The sequence below is a fragment of the Bombus vancouverensis genome, chromosome 18, assembly GCF_051014615.1.
Source record: "Bombus vancouverensis nearcticus chromosome 18, iyBomVanc1_principal, whole genome shotgun sequence".
In the NCBI taxonomy this organism is placed as follows: domain Eukaryota; kingdom Metazoa; phylum Arthropoda; class Insecta; order Hymenoptera; family Apidae; genus Bombus; species Bombus vancouverensis.
This window is the reverse complement of record NC_134928.1, coordinates 3,123,113-3,147,406: the sequence shown is the minus strand read 5'-3', so window position 1 is coordinate 3,147,406 and position 24,294 is coordinate 3,123,113. Positions and strand designations below refer to the sequence as shown.

Genomic DNA, 24,294 nt, shown 5'->3' with positions numbered 1-24,294 from the left:
CATTGTTCGCATTTGGCGTTTTCTTCTGCCTGGACAATTGGAATAGTAAATTAATAAGAAACAGTAATAAAATGAAGTTGACAATTGAAGAAATTGTAAAAGTAATGTTTTATTTTATTCTCACTTCACTTCGCTTAGTGTTGTACGTGACCATGGTTAAGGGTATTTAGTGTGGCATTCAGAAGATTGAGCTTTTTGTCAAGATAAACAATCTAAATACAATAGTGTATAGAAAGATTGTAGTGCTGACAGTGATCAATGATTGGCTACGAACAAACAAAAGGTGACTGCAACATTAGCCTTAAGATTTATTGCGATCAACTTAATCCACTGGATATTCAATTAAACTCCTTCCCGTTGTCATTAAAAGCAATAAATTACCGAAACCAATCGGTTTTCAGAAATAGATTCTACAGAGAGCCATTATAAAAAAAATGACAAGACTTTTTTCGCTTATTAAAGCTACGCGATGTGGACAACGCTGTTTCATCAACTGCGCGATGGTAAACAACGAAACGTCCTTTCGAGAATTACTTAATAGGAAGAGAATGTATGAATGGACTAAACGCGGACGATTTGCAACTAATAAAACGGTTGAACCGCAGTATTTTTAATGCAGCGCGGTACAATCCTGCCGGCTAATGAGTAACTGGTGTCAAGCTGGAATGTTAATCGGCTAGAATTCATCAATCATTTGCACGAAGAAAATGTGGAACGACGTAATTTACGAAAACTAATCAGATACGTACGCATTATAACAAGAAAACGAACAGATATAAATCATAATTAGACCGTTGCAAAAAGTCTGGACTCGATATCGTTTCCATCGTACCTTTTTTTCAGTCTCTCTTTTAATCTTCTCTTTTCTAACCCTTCTGTGAAGAAAGCGGCAATTATTACACACGTTGATGGGCCATAATTTGTGAAACTATATTACCTTTGACATTGTTCCCAGTCGCAGTTCAAAAAGCAGCTATTTCGGTTATTGATTAGAACTTTTCAACAACGTTGAAATAAAACGCCAACATGACAAATCCATTTTCGTTAATTGCTTCATTTCAAACAATTTATTACACTCGCAGCTATAAATTTCCTGAAAGTAAGCGATATATCTGTGAAATTTACCACAACGTTAATAATACAAGTTAAGTAAACAATCTACCAAAGAAACATTTTTGGAACGTTCAATAGGATGCAAAAGTACTGTATGTAATTCCATAATCAATTAAAAGGACAATTGTGGTAATCGAATCGATTATTAATCGAATAGATCGATTATCGAATAGAATCGATTATTAAATTTTAAAATTGCTTGTCATATTTTTCTGCGATTTTCTATGTTATAAAAACATAATACTTCTTGACAATAAATAAAACTAATTATTTTAGAGCATCGTCCAAAGATAGCTTTAAAAGATCAATCTCTCCTCGATATTTCCAGAATGACATCAACGATCTTTCACATATTCCCAGAAGCAGCAAAAAGAGAAGAAACTCCCTGATATCGAGGTAACGCGAACAATAGCATCACGTAATATCCAGCAGCAACGTTTCATGGAAGAAACATCAAGCTCGTAACGGCGAAAGCGCAAGGTGTCGCTAGGTTCTCGGCAAATGATTGACAAGCATGGAACTCGGCCGAAGCAAAGGACGCGGCAGAATGAAAAGTAGCAAAGCTATTCCTGCGGTTGGTGTTTCCTCCGGCTGCTCTCGACGCCAGACTCGCCAACCAGCCAACCAGCACCCTCTCCCGCGTGTCAGGCATATCATCAATCTTGTTATGTTTTCTCGCGTACTCGGATGTGGATTTAGACTCGAGACTCCGCCAAGATCTCTGGAATCGTAGGTGAACGCGCCCATCGCGAACCGTTTGTCTTCATTCGACCAAACTGATCAAAACCTGACTGCTGCTCTCTACCGGCGCGACCCATCCGCCGGATGTCGCGAGTGCACCCATTCCAACAAAAATTCCACGAGGAACGCTGCAATTTCTTTTTTGTGAGTGGATCGATGAGAGTTTTGAGTTTTTCAGCGATGCTTTCGTCGTGCTATCACCTTAGTGCGATTGTGGTTATGAGAAATTGCTCTCCAAGTGGAAAAAGTATTTTTGGAATAGTGGTGTATTTTATTCTTTTTATACGCGAAGCGGTGGAAGTATTGGCTTAAACATGTGTAAAGGTAATTTACATATACATATACGATAATTTTGTAAATATTCGCTTGATTATTTTACTCACAGTTAATCTCTGTCATTGTTATTCAAGAGACTGAGCTGACTGAATTTTATTCGGGGCTCTTCAGAATTCCAAGGCTGCATTTAATTGGTCATGGTACGATTGTATTTCAGAGCTATAATACCAATTACAGCGCGATTTCAATTTCATTTCTTCTCCATTCTGATCGACTAAAGCTACGTACATAACTAGGATGCAATAACTTCACGCTTCTTTCACTCGGAGATATCAAACGGAATTACAAGTGCAACGTTATTCAATTTACCACGTTCATTCGTAATTAATATAAATAATGCTACTCCGAATGCCAGTCATTTTCCTAGTTATTCCTCCTTCAGAATATCTCTTGCTTAAGATTGAATCGCGTTGCCCCATAATTGGATCAATCATACAGGACATCCCATAAAATATCAAAGTAAATTTCCCCTATCGAATATAAAAAATCTACTTTCAATTTACAATCGTTGCTCATACACAATATACAATCAAATAACTTAGCTTCCATAATTTTGGCTTCATAACCTCAATCTAAAATCATGTCCTTAAGATAAGATTCACCTACCATAAAACACCTTGTACCATGTCACCATGCGTTAAACTTAATTTCCACTGATGACGTAATCGCAGCAGACGATCAAATGTGAATCAGGTCATGCTGTTCCCAAACGCTTATTCTGTGATATATCGCATGGAAGCGCAGTTGAATCTCGAGCGCAGGTGCCGCTCGAAAAAGCGCTCGAATAATAAACCTACCGAATGAGAAGCGCGCGAATGCCGTAACGTTCTTGTAAATCGAGTCTAATGGAGAAACGCGCGCATCGAGTTGATGAACGTCCGGTTAGCAGTAACGCGGTTTTTACCGTTTATCCGACACCGTTGGCTCGCGACCATTTTTTTGCAATTTCATATAACTGACGACGTTTTGATGGGGAACAATGTTTACAGGTGAGTTAATGACCTCGAAGTCGAGCCGCTGATTCTAATGAAGAAATTCATGTCGGACCGTTGAGAGAGGCGCTAGCACGCTCTTGTGAAACGAGAGAGTTCTTCTGCCGGCTAAGGACACTTTGATGATGTTTGCGTATTAACTAATGATCCTCTCCACCTATGTGCATTCCCTGATGAAGGAAATTATGGTTGAAATTGATGCGCGCGCCGCTGTTAACGAGCCGCGTGCGTCGCGTGTTACCATCTTTGGTTTAGGTAAGTGCAGCTGTTCGATGTTTTCCGAAACACGAAATTCGTAAGATTCTTAATACGAATATTTTGTGAATAATATTATGTAATTATGTAGGTCGACGTTACATACGTTCCGAGTTATTATTCAAGTAATTTGAATTTCTTTGGCGATGATTTAAATCTGAATTGGCGAAGATTAATAAAAGAGAAGAATAAAGGTTAATAAAATTTGAAAAGTAATATGCAACAGATTAAGATCCGAGGAATAAGAAAAAATTATATAATTCCTCGAGAATGACGCTAAGGAATAAATAAGTTGCAGGAAGTTAACCGCCATTATAAACATTTCCTCGTTAATCATAACGACCGGTGCATTGAAACATGCTTCATCGACCTTTGAGCAGGTTTTCTATTAGTCGTGCTCGAGTTTTTCCACGGCTAGCAATTCGCTTTGAATTGCAGATTTTCCATTTTCTTAATTGCAACGCGCGCTGTCACCCCTTTTTTCTTCCTATCGTCCAGGCAATCTGTAATGTGTCAGGATTACATACCGCGATTAGGTACTCACATATCGCAAATACATTAATACACTTTATCGATGGCTTACCTTGATCATTTTTTTACAATGCAAACGGTTTAAACAAGATTTATTTAAAATATAGTCGCATCCCGTCAGCGCAACGTTAAGTATGTGAATTAATCATCATAAATTATTATTTTATAAGAATAAATTAATTTTTCTGTAGGTTTAAGTAAAAGCGTAAATAACTTTGATCTTCACCTTACTTGATTGAGATACGATTAACCTGATCACGAGATACTAAAAGTCATCTAACTTACTACAATCTTCTTAATAGTTATCGAATTGCGAATTTTATAAGTGGGCTGTGGATTTTTATGCAAATTCATATTTTTATGAACACAACTGAAAAATAGAATCTACATCCTTACTCTGAATAATTCATATATTTTTATAATTCTTGAATTTCGATAAATACACAGCCAATTTATAAAAATACTATTTTACAAGGATATTTGATATGTAATCATAAGTAGCAAAAATGTAAGAAACTTCCATTATCATTATGTCGTTCTCGATTGAAACAAGGTCAATCAGGAATGTTATTGTACAAATAGAATTATTAATCAGAAATATAAAAAAATTATTGAGCTTGTAACTTGATCTTCAGCGATGATCCGCCACGCAATGTATTACATTTGATCTAATTTTACAATTCCGCTGTTCAGCTCGTTTACACGTTATCGATGGTATCACAAACATTGACTAACATTAGAAATAAAAACGAGTCGAGTTGCTCAATAATATCTACTCTCTAACAAGTTTCCATTCCATCGCATTCCAAGTACAATTTCACACAAAGGAAATCACTGGTCATTTAGAAAAATGTGCAGCGCGTTTGCCGCCATGAAACATTCTTTTTCCATCTGAATCGTTACGAAATCTTTGGATTTTTTCCCCCTTTACCTTCGCTCGGTTGTTACGAGCTCGCGCGCCTATGGATAGTGGGCAGGCTACTCGACCGGTAATTACGGCCGTGTATGCACTTCATTAGCACTTACGAACGGTTGCGTAACGACCGGCATGTCATTTTAATGTGAGCACGATCAAAGATTAATGGACGCGTCGCAGCCGTTACCGAAGGATGCAAGAAAACGCGCGCGCGAACGCTACGGCTTCTCTTATGGTCGACCGTGAATAAAAGGATAGGATCTCGAATTGAAAAAGATGAAACGACGGGCCGACTCTTACGCCGTGAACGAATCATTTTCTTTGTCGCTCTTCTGGAAAACGCAATCGGCTTAAATTCGACGTTTTTGTCGGATTGAATCTGGACAACGAGGATTCTTTAGACATTCAAAAATATCAGATAAATTGCATAGTTGTGTGGACTATGTTTATAATGGATGAACATTTATAGAATCGCTTACTTAATATTATTACAGATTCTTTGAAAATATGCCTTTCTGTATTCGGTATTCTTTATCTATCTAGAAGCTGTAATGCATCTGAATTCTCAAGAAAGTACATATTTCAACCGTAATTTAAGAATACTATAATCTTCATTGTACAGACAATTAATATACGAATAATAGATTCAATTGATCCTTATTATTCTCCTATTACAAAACGCATATTCAAAGCCTAATTTTAGCTGAATCTTTGTTATACAAATAGTTATCATTGAACAAATAAAAAATGGATTCCCAACCGACTTCTCTAGATCTTCAGCATTCTTTGCAACATTACACAATTACCGAATTAATTGTAGAAAGTAAGAAGCGTTTAACAGACTAACAAACCACGAAAATAGCGAACTTTCTAAACGCATCGAAACATACAATATTTCATTCATATTAAAAATAATCGACTCCCACAATATGCAATGAAACTTTGAACCCGCTTGTACGACCGTTGGTACAAGAATGTGCACGCTATAATGCAATGTGTGCATCGTGGCGTCAAGTCGGGTCGCCAATTGTAGAGCGCGGTTCATCGACTACTAGCCTTTCTCTCTCAGTGTATTGTGTGTAGTCGTGGAATCGCGACGAGTTGCTATTAATAACGGTCATTAATTCTTGATCGCCTCTAACAGATTTTTTTTTTACATGGTAGAATCAGTTCGCATAGTTGAAGAACGCGTGGTTGAAAAACGATCGCGAGCAACGAACATGATGTAAGTCTTGTTAGACTACCAGCGTTATTTGCGAGTAATTGCATACCGGGATTAATGAAGACGTTCTCGCTTATGGCAACTGCGTTCTTGCCCCTCGCGATCTTCCGAACGAAGATCGTTCAACGAGAGGAAACGCTTGCAATTCGAAGTATTCCGCGTAACTGTGACTTTAATGATAAAATTCTTCGATCAAGGGAACGAAATATGCTAGAGAAATCGTGTTACAGCAAGTTGATTGGAGACGTTTGTATTACGCAATACGAATTGTTGAAAATTTGCCACAGTAAATTGATTTTTATCGTATTTTTAGAGTACTGTTTGCGCCGTTGTTTACATTGAAGATTAGTTTTAAGATTCTTAAAATAGTTATTGGTTCTAATCCAGTTTGATCTATTTAACTAGTCATCTCGACGTTCTAGTTGCGATACGCTCTCTTGTATGCACTTGAGTGACTTTCGGTTTCGTTAATCAATTTCTTATAACCGATTGATGTTTTGAACCTTTTTCTGTTTCAAGAATTTCGTATGAACTCGTACATTGTGCAATAAAAAATACATTAAATGAAGAAACGGTCGAAAAATTATAAGAGATGATGATTAAAAGTACTCCAAAGATCTATCTAAAACAATAAATTTCATGCGTTTTTAAGTAAGTGAAATTGAAATGTCCTCGACATAATTTTTCGACCTCGATATACAATAATTGGATAATTCCATTGAGACGTACACGCAAAAAGTGTGACCGTTGTTTCGAGACCGCTGTAGCTCTGTATGCACCACACAAACCTCTCTAGAACCGAATTTGTCGCCTCTTATCAAACAAATTCGGATCTACAGGGTAGATGTAGAGCATTAACTGGGCCTTCTCATATCGGCACATAAATCTTACGACACATGTTCTCTTTCCTTATAAGCTTCTTTACGATTTTTAGTAACGCACGTGCCGCTTTTAACTTCTTCGTTGGCCCAGTATGTGATCGAAGGTGTTCAACTGTCTGTTGCAGTTCAGCTCGTTCACCTGAAAATATTTTGAGATCAGTATGCTGAAATTTATCATTGAATTTAACAAACTTAAAAGCATAGTGTCCACAAGCAGTTTTTATCTAATACATGAGTTTCGATACGAATTATTCTGTTGCTGTTCCAAGAAGCGAGATGCCTCTGAAAGGATTCGATGAACAGTTAAAAACTGGCGCTCTCACTAGCCAGGATCGAGAGTTGAAGCGCGAAGTCACTCGAGAATAGACCTGTTATGTCAAGTCACCGTTACAACGAACAGGGAAGCATCTATTTCTGCTAAACGTATCGCGAAACGAATATTCTCACAAAGGAAACCTGTCTCGATTGCAATTTTCAGAAAAATTATCAATCAAAGAAGCAAAAAAAAAAAAACTAAACGATATTTAATAGAAAAATTTCTAACGGGAAGATAACTTTAGCATTTCAAAGGATTTCGATTTCTAATCCAAGCAAATGTTTACAATTCTACATTCAAAAATTCTATGTTTCACCTAAAAATTCATCATACTTTCTTTCAAACTAACCTAAACTAAAACTCCAACCCTTGAATGCGCCGCAAAGTTGTAACCCTAAGTTCAGCAAACAACGCTCAACAGTTAGTTAATAAAGAGTAATATTATTATTTCCATGTTCTCGAAGAAACTTTCTAAACATAGATCGAGTCGATGCATTCAAAGTAAGCCACGAATCATCGAAGCCAGAAACGTAATGGCGGCGCCGGTTCGTTCTCTACTCGAAGGCTTCGATACGCCGTTAAAGATAAATCCTGTTATGTCACTTGGCACACTTCTCGGACGTATATCATAGCAGGTTATCTTAGCGACAATAATCATATTACACCTGCACTACCGATAGTGATTGATGCTCGTCCCTGAGTTCGAAAGCACCTGAGCGTTAACGGCTCGCGGATGACACAGCTGAATGCAGGCAAGGCCGTGTTCTCCTTCGTCCTCTTTCTCCTCCCATTCCTTAGCGGTACAGCTCCTTTTATTTGAGCACGCGTGTCGATGTACCTTGCGTTTCCAGGTTACTTGGTCATCGCTGTTGTGTTTACCTGAAAATCAACGCGGGAACCTCGTTAGATTCGTTGTCTCTTCGTCCAACTTCGTTATACGGATAACAACAAAATGTGGATTGATCTTTTAAATGGATTTTGTTATTAGAATGTTGGTAATGAAAGGAGGAGGAGACAGAGGTATAAGAAGACCGAGTTCGGGAAGCGTTTTAGGACAAATTCGCCAAAGTACACTGCATTGCAAATACATGCATATCAAGAGAACACTTTGAAGGTGTATTTAATGTGTAATTTAAGAAATATTTAAGAAATTGAAAATGTTAATGTTGTGAGTAAACTGCGTTTATGACAGATTTAAGGATGCAAAAATATATGTATGTATATAACATGGGAAATATATAAAATATCCAAAGTATAGTCTATTATCTACATAAATATTTGCAGGTTAATTAGAAGAGTTATTCCATTCGAATTGTACAAATATAGAAGATTAATTTGCAAGATTAGGTGTGTTTCGTAGATTGTCAAAATATTTAACCTAACGAGGTTATTTCGCCTGGAAAATCGAAATCGATAGGTTTGCGAGATTCTTCGAGGGTTAGTCCTCTCAAAACCTAGTCTTCCCTTTACGAATTGGGATTAACTGGAATTAAGGCGGGTCGAGTCAAAAACCTGGCGTTAAAGTAGACGTTTTATTTGTAGGTTTAAGATCTAACGATTTTCAAAACTTCCAATTACAAAGAAGAAGCTCCTTAATCTTCGAAGACTTCCGAATATTATGCCAATTTACGATTGCTAATACACCGTTCGAGCCGTTCGAGTGAGAGGTTATATTTTAACAAGCTTGTCAGAAACTTTAATCCCTCGAAAGCCGACTTTGACGATGACATCCGAAACGATTCCTTGGGCGCATACATATTTCTCGCCAGACGTTGATTTGTTCCCATGGGAAGGTTGTAATCTCTCCATGGGGATCAATAAGTCAACACGAATATATACCTAAAGAAGCTCGATCACTTTTGTCTAGGCTTCTGATTACCTAAAAAAACATTCAGAATTTTTCAAATTGAGAAACATATATGGCGATTACATAACCTATAATATTATCCCAAATAATAACTTTCCAGAATATTTAATACTCCCTTAAACTAGCCGAATAAGATATACATGACAATCTTGAAAATTTACTCCTAATAGTTGCATAAATAACTGGAAAGATATTGCGAATAATTTTTTAGCTAAAACTGAGTAAACCATATTTCAATTCCACAATCCATAGAATCAACACTATTTCTTCATGGAATTTTAATAATATTCAGCACTTCTTAAGTCTAACCAAAAAAGATATAGATATGTAGCGGTACATGAGCTGGAGGACGATTCGCTGTTGTTTTGCCTCGCAGTATCAATATCGTTAAAATATACAGAATGTAATAATAAACCAACTCCGGGCAAAGCAATGTCGTCGCCACGTGTAACCGTCTAACACAGGCGAATGGAAATGTATCCCCTCGACCAGTATAAACAAACATGATCGTAAGATGATCTGTTTTTCGGTCTCAGTCTCGATTTTATTAGCGATTAGCACACTGTCTTTAGCGAACATTATTGTAACGACCCGTAGCGACTCTGTATTTATAATTATTTTATATTTGATAAATTATTTTAAAATATATTTTAAAATATATTTGACAAATTATTTTAAAATATATTTTAAAATATATTTGACAAATTATTTTAAAATATATTTTAAAATATATTTGATAAATTATTTTAAAATATATTTTAAAATATATTTGATAAATTATTTTAAAATATATTTTAAAATATATTTTAAAATATATATATAAACATCGAGTAATCTCGTCATTAAACTATCACACGACCAACCATCCTCCCCAGAAATATGGGTCTATTGAATAATACCAAAACTACGAACTATTTAAAAAAAATAATGATAATAATAAATACAATGAGAATCGTCGAATTTTCGAAGAAGCGTAGAGGGCGTACTCCTGCAGGAAAAGCTCAGCGCATTCGATAGGTGGAGCGTCGTCGAGTTTCACGATGTCTCCCTCTATCGATTCACCCCCTGGCACGCCATTACTGGCTACGCGGACCGATGTCGGCGACGCTATTATCGTTGCCCCCGCCCCTCCGCCGTATTCGCATAATTATCGGTATTAGAACTGTTGCGCAACGGCCGTTGAAAGCTTTCTCGTTGGACTTAACATACGATCGCATAATGGAACTCATGTGAACGACATACACACGCCAATTTCAATACCCTAGAAAATACGATTCGCGGCATGTTGCACGAGCAAATGGGGAGCAGATAATAAGAAAATATGTTACGCATGAAGTACAAATACAGGAAGATTTACATTTCTTGTTGATCAGTTAATAATTACCAGACTGTGGATTTTTAAGTGTATATGGAAAGACACATAGGGCGCAAACATATATAAAATATGAGAAGTATAATAATATTATAATATTTCATAAATGAGATAAATCACTGCTTAAATTCCATTTCTTGAATTATTTTCATGAAAATATAAATTTCCATAAATATTATCAACACAGTCTAATAATTTGATTTGGAATAGGAAGTTTAATGTCTAGTTAGTTTAAATAATAATGAGTTACATAGGTGGATATCAATTTTGGGAAATTTCAATCTACTTGAAACTATTAATTGGTAATAGTAAAAGACAGAGGAATAAATGATAATTGTGTGAGGATTGGAATTTAAGTTTAAAAATGTTATTTATATACCTGTGATACGAAGATTTTTGTAGCAGAATGTAGCAGAAATTAGATGAAGTTTTGTAATTTGATGGTGAGTGAAGTCACTCCTGAAATAGAGTACAGAGTTAATTTACATTGTCGTTCCCTTTCATTTATATTTACGTACCTGCCGATTGCACAGCGTAATCCAACATCTGTAGAAAATGTTTTGATTCCAACGGTGATGGTCACTTTCAGTATCTAAAATGAACGATTCGAATACATTCAGAATTTCTCTTATACCTGAATTTGCAATTCACTGAATTGAAGGCGTATAAGTTAGAATAAACTCTATTTGAAATGTTGCACAAAGAACATAAATGATATATAGAGTACCGTATAAGTGACGATAAAAGCAGTCGAGTCAGCATCAATCAACCCTTTCACCGCTCGAGCCCCTCTTCAGACAATCGACATCCGCACCCTGCCGCCGCTGAAAAATAAACCGACCGTCAAACTTTTACCTCATCAGCGCGTTTTTTAAACGGAAACTTTCACTTTCACACGACGAACGTTTCAACACTGAGAAATGATCGAGAAAATACTATCTTGCGATAAGAGTACAAGTAAAATGAAATGTAGTACGTCACAAACTCTAATCCAAAAAATGTCTACATCTCTAAACAAACATTGCCAAAGTTCTAGAGAACAATATATATTACAATACAAACTACGAAACATAACCACCACATCATAGTGACACACAATGCCAACCGTCAAAAATATAAATTCACATAAACAGTATATAACATTATTGAACGATTTATCACCGGCTTCTGAAAATGCACAAAAGCAATTATCAGGAAAAATTGAAAGAGCAATTCTACCACGATACACCACGATCCACTATATGCCATAGATCCGACTAATCTTCTTCTGAATTTCTCGAGTCCTAACGATGTTCTTCGACAACGCCAGCCGTGTTTTCCTGACGATCGATGCACCATCGTGTCGCGGTCAAAGTAGAGTAGATAAGGCCCGGGCAGTTAAGTCGATCCTCCTCAACGTGAGGAATATAAAGAGGAACACCGGCTGGTCTGATGGCTGGACGGGACGTGATGGCTGAACCGACGAATAAACCAATAAACGGCGCAACCATCTGCTTGCCAGCCGGCACATCTCTGTCTCTGTTTCCGTCCCTTTCTCTCTCTCGTTCCACGGCCTTTCGTCCTCTCCATTCTTCTCCCCTCGATGCTTCTCTCTTCCTCACCGTTTCTCCCCCTCGCTCTGTCTCTCTCTCTCTCTCATACACTGTTCTTGTTCCCCCTTGCTCCCCAAGCAGCGTCGTCACTGGCAGCAGCACCATTTTATGCGATCCTGAAATGAAATCCATGCGAGAGGGCTCAGCATTCGTAGGGAACTCCCGCAGCTTTTATTCCACGACAATGAACGAAGCCATCCAGTTTCCACCGTCTCTTTCTTCCCTTCTTTCACTCTCTCTCTTTTTTCTCTCCCTCACTTTCTCTTCTCTCTCTCTCTCTTTCGGTTGGTGAAACGCGATTTTCAGTCCGTGTCGGAATTTCCAGCGATAACGCGGGCCCCATGGTTCCTCAAGGGAACCCTCCCTATGGTTTCTATCCACATCCCTGTAGTTTCTCCCTTTTTGGGGTAGCGCAGAGGCAAGTTGCACTGGGTTTGCGAAAATGAAAGTACGGGCCGTAAGATGTTTGAATGGCTGGATAGACAATCGATCGTGAGACTGTTTCCTATCGATGACACAGCGAGATGAAAGTTTGTGTAACTGCGATATGATAGTGTTTGATGAGGTTTCTCTGTGTTGGAATTGATCTTTGCTGAGTTTACATGCTGAATCTTTCGGAAAAGCAGCTTTACATGCTATAAGTAGGATTTTTATGCATTTGTGGAATGCAAATGCACATAACCTAAAAGTATGTATGAAATGTGTAAAATACAGGTTTCTAGCTGGCTTTACCTAGCTTCCATCTTTTTGCTTATATTCGTAAAAATATGAATTTGCATAATTATCCGCATACTTATCGCAGTATTTATGCGCTGGATTAAACAAGGGATTATGTTACTATATAGAACGTAATTCTAAGTTACGTTTATCTTTGTCCGTTAGTTAGTGGATGATCATGGTTGACGGTGTTTTTCAATGTCGTAACTGGTTTTTATTTTTCAGTGGATTGTTTGAACGATCTGTTTCACGCGTTATACGAGTACCGGAATAAACGAGAAATTATTATATGGGATATAATTGTGGGTCACGTTTATCTTTTTGTGTTAGCTTAAACGTATCTTTAATTTGACACGATAGTAATACTACACGATATTTAATACGATCTTGGAAAGGATACGCGGCAACCAGATCGTAGATCTTTCAGCGGTAAGCTGACCGAGACTATACATTATTCATGATAATTAAACGTAACGAGACTAGGCCGACTCGTAGAATAATGCATGTATCAGGAACAAAGCAGACAACTTGTACATATTATAATAACATCTGTACTGAATATCTAATAATAAGAAAACATAACCAGATTTCAGATCTATAACTAAAACTAACAACTCTACTTCCATTTCCTCGACAATTAAATTGAAGTTTAATAATATATGTATCGTTACAATTGCTGTACAAAAGGTAAAGGGATAAAAAGAAAGAAATAATACCTTGTAAGTGTAAAATTCAGCAAAAGTTAAATTTCGAGCATTTGGAACCGTGTAGCTGGCCAACGAATCGAAGGTCAATCGGCCGCCATTATTCCCTGCCTATTAACTGCTAAGGTCCACGATACCTGCTTCCAGTCAGGACAAGAAAAAAGTTGAACAATAGTATACACCGAGCATCCCTGTTACACTGCCGCAATAAAACTACGCTGCATTCGTAAAACCGGACGCCGAATTCTCGGAAAATTTTCAGGGCCCGTTAATTTTGCCATTTAACGTAGTGTCCAACGCTCGTCTAAAAATATCTTTCACGGAAAGCAATAAACGCGAAGATTTATTAGTGAAAAATATTTAGACGTTGTTGCTTTATGGTACTAATTTCAAACTTCGCATTGTACAAGTTGCAAAGCAAACGTTTGAGTAATTTTTTTGAAAGATAGTACGACTCTTTGAAAGATAATAGAAAAGGTTAGGTTGTGTAAAAGTTGGAAAGAAAATTTTGGAGGAACTTGAGTAGAAAGTGTATGTACCTCATTGTTAACATTCTACGTTTTAAGAAAAATGATTATTTCAAGTCTAAAATGTTGTAAGAGACTTTACTTTATAACGATTTTAGAATAATTCCCATAAAAATGCACGCTTCATTGTTAAGTAACAGTCGAAATTCAAAAAATAGTTATGACGCAGTGTTGCTCAAACTTTGTAATGCCCTATATAACCTACGACTTCTTTAAATTTACAATTCCGCTGGTAGAACGTATTTATGGCTCGCAATGCACCAATCCAGAATCGATGATAACTTTTTTATCGAGGATCGAGTACAAAAAAGTGACGGATACTCGGAGCCCGGGTAAATTAACGTGCAGTTTGTAGCAGCGCGTATCGGTGTCAGTGGTGGGAATCGACTTGTGCCCATATGGCGAACTATAAAAGACTAACAAGAACTCGTTGCGAGTCCCATGGTCGAATTGCGGCGCATGACGTCACTTCTCGCGGAAACGTGTTAATTTATTGCAGCGATGCTTTAATTTCTTCACTGCAGCCGTCCGTCGTGAAATTGCGCGGAAACAGCGGGAAAGCTTTGCGGGAAAACATTGCATTAAAATTCAGTTCCGTCTTCATTGGGCGCAACACTGGTTCTTAAGAAAAAATTACTAAATTCTTATGTTTCTATTCTTGTCAAAGTCCAATTCATTATCAAGCTTCGAGATTTTTCGTTTGTGCAAAAATCTTCAAATATTGTACTCTGCTGATGCTTTGAAACTATGAAATTACCGAGTATGTTTAAAAAAAGAAAGAATATTACCAAGTTCTTAGATTTCCAGTTCTATCAAATTTCAAAACACTAAAGACCAGTTCGCTGTCTGAGTGCAAAATTCTTCCTATTCACGAGTCATTGGTTATTCTAATTTATTTCCATATAAGTATCACAAGCAGAAGACTTCGTATCTGAATAAAAAATAAATCTAAATGTCGAACTGGTTTCTCCATTTCATTCATTTTTCATCGACACTTTTATCGCGAAATCGACAAGTCGTCACGCGAACGTTGGGGCAAGCGGATCGTTAAATGTTTTAACGGTAGGACGAGCAGCTGTACATTTCAATGAATTCACCGACCACGGTTTAACTTTCGTTGAATGTGCATCGCGCCTACGCTCATTTCCATTTCATCGGAATAAAAACAGGACTCTGACGAGATGTGGTAGCGAACGGTTGTCAGTGGCGGCCTCGCGCGTAGTTCTGTTAAAATATTGAAACGGTTATTGGCTCGTATTTCAGACATGATTGCTGGCCGAAAATTGGATCGGTTATTCCAATAACCTATTTGCATGTGAATTTCGAAATTGCTTGAATTATATCCGATTTTCTTTTCATATTTCTATCAAGCGATAAATTCTACATTTGGTAGTAACAGAAATAATATGAACTAAGAGTATAGAATAGAAATAACATATAGTAAGAGTATAGTATTAGAAATAATATATAGCCTTGAAAAATCTTGTAATCTTGTAACAAATGGATAGTGGAAATAATTTCAAAATGAAAATAAACTTTTCTATAGGAAATGATAGGATATTTGAAACGATAAATTTAAATTTAGTAAGCACGTAGTTATGAATAGAATTACAGAGTGTTGGAATGACGTGTTCAACAGAGAAACAGGTTGAAAGATTGTGAATGGTTCCTTGAATGTGCAAAAATCACGGTGCTTTATATTTCCGAGGACATCGATTATCCAACAGTTTGTCATGTCATGCCATTTTTTGTTCATTCAGGTGCCGATTCACCGGACCTGCCGATATGTTTTAACTAATAACACATTCGACGAACGGCGCCTACGGTGTAGATCGATTTCACAGTGTCAGTAAACCGATTTCAAAGTGAAATTGAGATAAAGATGCTTGAAGAATCGATTGAAATATCAACTAGCCCTCGGATTCTGTTTATTTCATTTTCATAATCTGATCCTCAAGTTATTTTCGTTAAGCCTAAGTTAGTTTCAACTTTTAATAGCTTCTATTACTCTTCTTCAAATAAACTGACACTGTAAGAATCAGGTCACAATGTCCAGAGAAGAATCATCGAGAACTGTGAAATAATGAAGCCAGGACGAAGATGGACCATAACGTGGAACGTGCCGACGAGTTTAGGGATCGGTGGACTAGACGTGGAATGTGGACCGAGCCGAGTGAGTCCTTGATTGGAGTTATAGCCGGTTTGCCCTTGTGCTTACGCATCTACCGAATATTGTCGTTTTCTTGAACGGACTCGAAAACGGCTCATTAAATACAGTCACGTAGGGTGTTGCAAATGTTTTTTGTAGTTGGAAACTCGTTCTAAGAGAAATCATTATGGACGTCATAAAGAAGATATAAGACAAAAATAAAACTATCAAGGCAATACTATTTAAATCAGATATACTTATCATTCCTCCATTTGGAAGATTATGACCGAAAGATGGTTTTATTATATTTTGCGAATTTTGAAGTACTCTGCTATTGCATGGGTCACAGTTATATTCTGCAAACATGGCCAGCCATTGTTCGGAGACTCACAGCGCCACGGAAGATTAACTCACATTATCTTGAAAAATATCACGGATAAGTTCGGTCGTATTCGGGTCGAGCGAAGATCGACTATGATACTGGCAATAATGAAAATAACTTTGTGTCTTCCTGAAGTCGAATATGAAGAACAGATTGGTAGTAATTGCAGTAACTGTAAACACAATAACTTGTTATTTTTTACTTCAAAGCTTCTCTCGCGTTCTATATATTTATATACAAGTAAGCGTTGAAGGTAACCGAACACGTGGATGGATTAAGAAACAAAAAAATGTATCATTGATCGATATATTGGGTTGGGAACTAAGTGATTGCGGATTTTGTCAATAGATGGTATTGACACATTCTTTTGTTTTGTTAACCTATTCAAAGCACCTAATCTATTGTACGTCTGACTAGATGACATCGTTAGTATCCTACGTATTCAACAATAAGCTGAAAAATTGACACATCGAGTTTCGTACAAATATTTTAAAAACGTCTATCTCTGTTACAAATAACATAAAAATAACGCTACAGGAAATGAATAGTGTTTCCTGAGCAACGAACTAAGTAACTGAGTAACTTGTAAAAGAATGGCCACTGTAAACCGCGAAATTATCGGGGGAAAAGTGAGAAAGAGGTACCGCGCAGGGGGTGGTGGATCGATCGGGTCGGCGTATAATTCCGCGGTCACCTTTTCGTTGGTTGCGAAACGAACCGAAACCGAAGTGTGCCGCGGTTGAGGAGCAGATCGATCAGCGTCCCGCCAGATTCCGAGATGTTGGCCGAAGCTCATGAAATCCACCACCGTCGGCGCCACTGAGCCGACTTTTCGCCTGTTCCAAATAGAAACGTAACGACCAACCGGTCCCCGATCCGACGACGACGAGATTTGACTCACCGGACGATTCATCTTTCGCAAAGATTTACAAGGATCTCGGTTTATCTGGTATTCTTTGTGTCACAAGGTAGAACTTTATCGTAGAATAAATCGTGAATGCACGAGGTTGTATAAAAAATTAAATGAGCAATAGCAGAAGACTTGGATATTTGATCTAAAGAATATATATATTTAGTGTACAAGAACATTCACATTGGAGGTGATATTTTTTATGATTCGACTGAATTATACTTTATTGTAATTAATTGATAGGCTACAAAGTCTTAGCTAATTGATTAGCTAACGGTAATTGATTGCTAGACTATAAAAACAAATTTATAATTAGATTTGAATGTATTTCAATTAGATAAATGTTAAACACTCGTTACTGTAGATGATTATTCACAACAATGGAACTATATTAGTTGCAATGAATGATATTGATTTGGTGTTACAACAAATCGGATTTCAGTAGAGAAAATACTGTACAGTTTATATGTTAAATTTTGTAAAAACAAGTTGTAACGATAAAATATGATGATTATATACTTCCGTAATAACTTAAAGTAAATTCTACCTGAACCTGTAAATTATAAAATAAATTCTATTTTGATAACAACGAAAGCATCAGAAAAAATGTAATTCTTTAGAGTAAATAAGCAGCCGCTATCTAGCCCAATAGGATTAAGATTTAAATGCAAGAAGTATCGATCATCGATCATATAAATTAGAGATGGTATACTCACTGGAACGAAAAACATCGGCCCTTTGATAATAGTTTCCAATACATAACTAAAACTTTGCTAGACGTTCCGTCAGAATTTCCACTATGCCTGGTCTCGTCTGAAGTGAAATGGTAGCAATGGATTTTCCGCGAGTCTGCGCTCTGAGGGTTGAAAACACATGCATTAACATCGACGTAATTATTGTGACCTCCTAAGGTATCTTCGTACTCTTCTATTTCTACCAACTGAACATGCATATCATCGCCAAAAGATCTGCATACAGACAAAAAAGCCAGAAGCAGCAAGTCATATTCGTTTCTTCGACGTATCTTCATCCTTGACAATTCCAACATCAAAACCACTATTCACTTCAAACGCGAAAACAAAAAATCAATTTACCAGCGCAGAACAATTTCTTCGTCCACCCAATGACATCCATTTTGTATCTTATCAGCACACAAGATCAGAGGACACCCTTAAACGTCACACCACATCATTCTCTTCTCTTGCCTTAATTACACCATGAAATATTAATCACATCGACAAAATCGTTAAATACAGATTTTTCATTACTATCAATCAACGATTTGATTATTTAAAATGACATTTTAAGGAAACGTTTGAACACGATGCAAGCACAACGCGACATTTGTAGACGATCACGGGTCACGCACAAGCGCCATGGGACGTGGATTCGGCGAGCTTGCGTGGTAGACAGCTGGATCGACGCTGGGCGTCGCCATCGTGGGGTTGAAACGAACAGTATACAGCGGGGTGGCGTTGCTTCAGGACTTGAGAGGGGGAAGTCCGGCATAGTTACACCAGCACACAGTGGCGTGTCCGATCGGCTCCACGGAGACTTGCAGACTGTTTCATGATCCGGCCTCGTCCCTCCTCGGGCCAGGAACAGTCATTAACATAAATTGTCTTCGGTGACAGTTATATCCACCACTCTTCGCACAGTCTCTACCGAAATAATATTAAGCCGCGGAACTTCTGCCCTCTGGAGAGGATTCATAATCAATTCGATTTTCTCAAATCTCCGTACGAATAGAACTGGACCGTGTTCTGGTTAAAATATGTAACTAAGTTGTCATGTATTTTATTATTTTATGCTTCTATCGCGGAATATTATGGAGTTATGACATGAATGTAATTAAGTACTTGTAATGTTAGTAACTAAAGCTTATAAGAATAAAATATTGCGAATGATATTTACATGAATAATTTTATAATAATTTTATAATTTAATGAATAATTTTCTTGTAAATATGAAGCCTGTTGGAAAGTAAGTAAGCATGTTGTGCATTCATTTGTGGTACCGAGAAGCTAGTGATGAAATATTATGAAACTAATGTTAAGCTTGCATCAATTGCATTTAATCAATTCTATGGTTATATCATTATCGGACTTGGAATTCTCGTTGCTTTGATAACATGGCGTTCGAAATTGTTTGCCATGATTCTTAGTTGTATCGTGTTCTTTATGTTAGCTATTAAACGATGCTATCGAAGATGCTTTCAGTGGCCTTCTTTGTGTCCCGTAATCAACGCGTGTCAAGAGCTTCTTGAAAGCGATAAGATTCTCTCTTGGTAGACAAAAAAAAAAAGGTCGACGAACAAAATTTGTGCAGTGATCTTGATGCGCTGACCGGTCTGGATCGAGACCTTTCTTTCGCGATTATGCGTCGATTATGCGTCAAGAATGACTATAGGTTGTTACAATTATAATTTACTTATTTGAAAGAAAACATAGAAATATTCAAGAAGAATTAAGATCTGCGAATAAATATTATTTCTATTTATGGAGATGAAGTGTTTGTAATGAAATCATAACAGATATGATAAATCGAACTGTAGAAGACCGTAAGTGCAATGCAGTGTAAAATAAAAATTATATTTTAAGGTCATTTATATATCGAACAATTGTATGGTGTAGATTGCGGCATCTTGATCCTATTTATATTCCGCATTCCTTATAGCAGTAACTCGTTCGTGATAGTGACCATGACCTTGAGTTTGTCGACGTTTTCTGATGGATAGCCTTCGAAGATTGCATAGTCACGAATAGTATTCCAGTCATTGATCACTGTTGCGAGATATTCCGCTGCGATAGCGGATATTGCTCACCGTGTTTTGATTTAACGTCTGCGAGCCTTCAGATTTCTATTTTAAAGCCACTTTTAGAATTATGTCATTTTATCTGAATGTGTAATGTAATTTTGGATCAATATTTCTCCTTTCCATTGATCTATTATGCATGGTAATAACACTTCGCTCCTTTCATCCTTAATTTTTCTCTATTCTGGTATTAATACTAAAGAGCGTTCAGAGTAAAAATATATTTCAGAGTAAAGAAATTATTAGTTAATAAAAACAATTGGAATTTCCCTAACAATTGGAATTACACTATTGAACAGAAATACTGTTTACTTTACCAATGTGGGTAATATAAAAATTAGCTCTTTAACGATTGTATAATTGTAAACTATATTAACGATCGTCAAAAAATCAGAAATGTTGCTACGTCGCAGACAAACAATGGTAGAAAAACAAAAGACATGCGACTTTACCGATCGTAGATGATATTGCATGGTCCGTGATCATTGACGGGATAGACGTGACGTTAAATGGAACTTCGTCAAGCTGAAATACCGACCTGGAAAATATCTGGGTGTTTCTTACGCCCTCTGCGATTTTATACGGAGAACACAAGAAATAGAAACAAATGACTGACTCGTTCAACCACAGACGAACCTGCCTTAGGCATGGTTGCACTCGTATAGTCATTATCATGTCTATTCTTATCCTAGTTAATGGCTAAAGTCGAACTGCGATAATGTTGACGGTCGGTACCTATCTATCGATACAGAAATTGAATATTACAGAATGATAATTTATTATACACATACATAAATTATACGTACATATACGTAAAATATTCTTCATAAAAGTGTTGTATATAATATATAATATTTTTATAGTATTAATAGTTTACTAGTAATAATTACAGATTTTCCGGATGATGATTTTCTGAGTGATGAAAGTTATATTATATTATTAACAATAATGAATATTTTCATTACAAAAAATACATTGATCGATGAGTGCGTTCTGTTTGGTCTAAATAAATATGTATATACCTTTATTGTAAATTATTATTAATAGACGATATAGTTTTTAATTGAACAAAAATAACAATTGTTACCGACGGATTTTATTTCAAAATACAGTTCCTCTGGTTCGTCATAGTGTTGCATCTAAAAATGTGCGCTGTGATCTTCGCTAACTGGAAATTTGTCTATGTATTTGTAATGTCATAAATGACATATTATGATATAATATCATGTGTACCGAAACAATCTAAATTTGTAAATTCTTTCGTAAATATTGACATAAAAATTAAATCGCTGTCGTACTTAGAATTTACATTTATATACATCTACGTATTTCGTGTAATAAGGGGTTTGTTTAATTAATTAGAATAGATCAAAAAGTTTAGTTGGTTTGACGTAAACTTGAATCACAGACAAGTATACTTAGTGCGTGAATTTTAACATTCCTTCGCCAATGTGGTGAGCCCAGGTGGCCGTAGGTCACGCGTAGCCGACTCCACCCTTCGAGTAGTAGGCTTAACCAGAAAGGCCCACCTCTCGTCAACATCGCCCCCCCACTTTCTCTTGACATAATTTGATTCATGATGGCTGTACGACGACCAGTGCGCCATCTTATAACGTGTCTCTGAATTGTTGAACATTTCTATCGCTTGGTACTGTAGATCACGAAGAAACATAGATCTACCATCGGCTACGAAACACACATACTGTGCTTACAAAATGGTTATCGTTGCTTTCTCGTAGATGGCAGAATTTTCACTTCGTCTAAGTTTCAGCTTTTATACAATTTAGCATTTCTTTCAATGAATTATAACGTTAAAGTCATCATTTAATTTCTCTAAGAATATTAAATATTTCTTATTAAATAATTATTCTCATTAAATAAGTTGCTGCTCTTCGTATCGTAAGATTCTTTTCACTTATTGAATTTTCAACTTCGATAACTCAAATTTAATAGTAGAAAAACTGAATTCAATGTTAACTGCTATTATAGGCAACTTTTTAATATGATATAACTTATAATTAAATTTGTAGGATATCAATTTTATCAGCAGACATAACGAAAGTTTTATCGTCAACTTTGTGTCAACCACATTTTTAACATTTCATACGGCGTGCTTCTCGTCGTACGTCCAAGCATTACGCAATCTCATAACAACGCTCGTCGGCCTAAACGCGCGAGCACGTGTCACATCACGTTTTCAGTCTTCCTGACACCAGAGCAGTTTTGTTGGCTGAAGTCTTACCTTCGTGCTCCCATGGGGCCAGTATTCTAGAACATGTAACTGACACTGGTCAGAGGAAAGGCATGGTTCCTTCCTCATTGAAACTGACGCTGACTGAATCCGCACAACACAGCAACGTCTGCCCTTTCCTTTGAATTCCATCAGAACAAACTTAGAACCAACCTAGTTGCGATTTAAAAACATCTCGATATCTTGTCTAAAATATTTTATTCCTATTTTTTGATGTCTATTTGGCCCTCAGACGACGATGGCGGAAACAATTTTCACCCATACGGATATTTCATCTTTATTACTTTCTTTTAGGTTGGCAATTAAGTGATTGCGGATTTTGTCATTAGGTGGTATTGACATAATCGGCAATCACTTAGTTGCTAACCTATAATATGTAACATAAGTTACATTTGCATATCACAATTTTCTGAAATAGTACGAACGATTTTACTTTTTAAGTTAATGTAATTATCGCAATGGCGTAAAAGGCCTTCTTAACCTATGATTACGATCAGATCTAGGACTAAGATTAAGATTAAAAATTCCATTACTTGATCACGTATACCAACTGAAAACCATAAATTTGGTTTATAGTTCAGGAAGCCAATCGTAAGTATAATTCACAAGAGTGAAACGATATTCGAAGCCAACGAGTTAAAATATTCACTACGCATTAAAATGCAAACTTTATTTATTCACATGAGCGTTAAACACGAATCGAGGAATCCTAGATTAAAAGGATCAAGGTCTTGAAACGCAGAGCGTAGAAATTCAGAAGAAGACACGTAATATTTCGCAATGTAAGAGTGGCTGCCAGGCGACACTGTGTCCCGAAACGAAAACCAAGGCACAGGCATAGTTATAAGAAATGAAAATCGATTAATCCGCAGACAAGTTCTCCCACAGTTTCTCAACGAGTAGAAGTAGAAGGTTCAGGTTCGCTGCCAAGATTCCGGTGACTGGAACACAACGACAAGAAGAAGCGGCATGACAGGCCTGGTCGGAAAGACGCGACAGCTCCGACCCAGACCACGACAATAGCAGTCGGCGTTGACACTTCGATAACTCGTGAATCAATATAGGAAAGAGAGGAAGGCTTTCTTAGAAAAATGACGATAGAATGGACGCAGTTGTTCGCGGCCCCCGCGCTCTTCCCCCTCCTCTTTCTTCCGCGCGTTCCGAAGCTGCTGCCAAATCTCAGCCCGTCACCGGCCCGCGTGATTGATATCTACTTCGTCTCGTACGCGGCCCTTCCCTTTATTCCCTCCGATTCCCACCGCAGTCCCGAGGAGAAAACTATTCCCGTTCGCGCTTTTGTTTTAAAACGAAAGCCCCAACTCGATTTCACTCGGTTAAGGGTAGCTCCTGTGTCTTTTCTGAATCGTAGTTCTCGAGACTTCAAATCGATTGAATATCGATTCCTCGATTTTACAATTTGTGGCTCTGCAAGTTGCATTCGGATATTCGAAGTAAGGTTAAGTCGCATGAAATTTTTATGCATCGATTTGTCTTGTCTTTTCTCGATTTAATCTGTTTACTAAGAAGGAAGGGGTAACTCTTTATTTCCATAATAACTCCTTTATGATATATTTTTTTGAATTCTGTCTCTCCACTTATTTATTTATTTATTCGACGCTAGTTTGCAAATTGTGATTTATCGATTGAATATCGATTCCTGGATTTTACAATTTGCGGTTCTGCAAGTTGCATTCGGAGATTCGAA

At 37.0% G+C, this 24,294-nt stretch overlaps 2 protein-coding genes and 1 long non-coding RNA gene across 4 annotated transcripts; 1 reads left to right on the top strand and 2 right to left on the bottom strand.

Moving 5' to 3' along the window:
• Positions 1-1,679: 1,679 nt before the first annotated feature.
• On the top strand, positions 1,680-16,201 carry LOC143304013 (uncharacterized). Its single transcript, XR_013060697.1, has 4 exons — positions 1,680-2,178; positions 3,180-3,437; positions 15,843-16,059; positions 16,125-16,201. It is a non-coding gene; the product is annotated as an uncharacterized LOC143304013 (long non-coding RNA).
• Positions 4,474-11,402, bottom strand: LOC117160341 (uncharacterized). Its single transcript, XM_076626381.1, has 6 exons — positions 11,398-11,402; positions 11,270-11,333; positions 11,061-11,134; positions 10,922-11,001; positions 7,978-8,182; positions 4,474-7,126 (listed from the first exon to the last, which is right to left on the bottom strand). Exons 1-6 carry the CDS (start codon positions 11,400-11,402, stop codon positions 7,123-7,125), a joined length of 432 nt encoding a protein of 143 aa, XP_076482496.1. The 3' UTR covers positions 4,474-7,122.
• Positions 16,202-16,703: 502 nt separating the features above from the next.
• LOC143304012 (uncharacterized) lies at positions 16,704-19,183 on the bottom strand. 2 transcript variants are annotated; one of them, XM_076626290.1, is made up of 3 exons: positions 18,618-18,698; positions 18,240-18,379; positions 16,704-16,785 (listed from the first exon to the last, which is right to left on the bottom strand). In XM_076626290.1, the coding sequence occupies exons 1-3, from the start codon at positions 18,651-18,653 to the stop codon at positions 16,704-16,706; spliced, it is 258 nt and encodes an 85-aa protein (XP_076482405.1). In that variant the 5' UTR covers positions 18,654-18,698. The 2 variants fall into 2 exon arrangements, with proteins under 2 accessions (XP_076482405.1, XP_076482404.1); XM_076626289.1 differs by having other exon boundaries at positions 18,240-19,183.
• Positions 19,184-24,294: the final 5,111 nt, after the last annotated feature.

Coding starts and splice junctions, on each gene's coding strand:
- LOC143304012 (XM_076626289.1), bottom strand. CDS start 18,571: ATGTTGGAATTGTCAAGGATGAAGATACGTCGAAGAAACGAATATGAC. Junction 16,786..18,239: donor GGCCGATGTTTTTCGTTCCA/GTGAGTATACCA, acceptor TTGTGTTTACAG/TTACTGCAATTACTACCAAT.
- LOC117160341 (XM_076626381.1), bottom strand. Junction 11,135..11,269: donor CTTTTATCGTCACTTATACG/GTACTCTATATA, acceptor CGTTCATTTTAG/ATACTGAAAGTGACCATCAC. Junction 8,183..10,921: donor CAAAAATCTTCGTATCACAG/GTATATAAATAA, acceptor GTTGATTTTCAG/GTAAACACAACAGCGATGAC.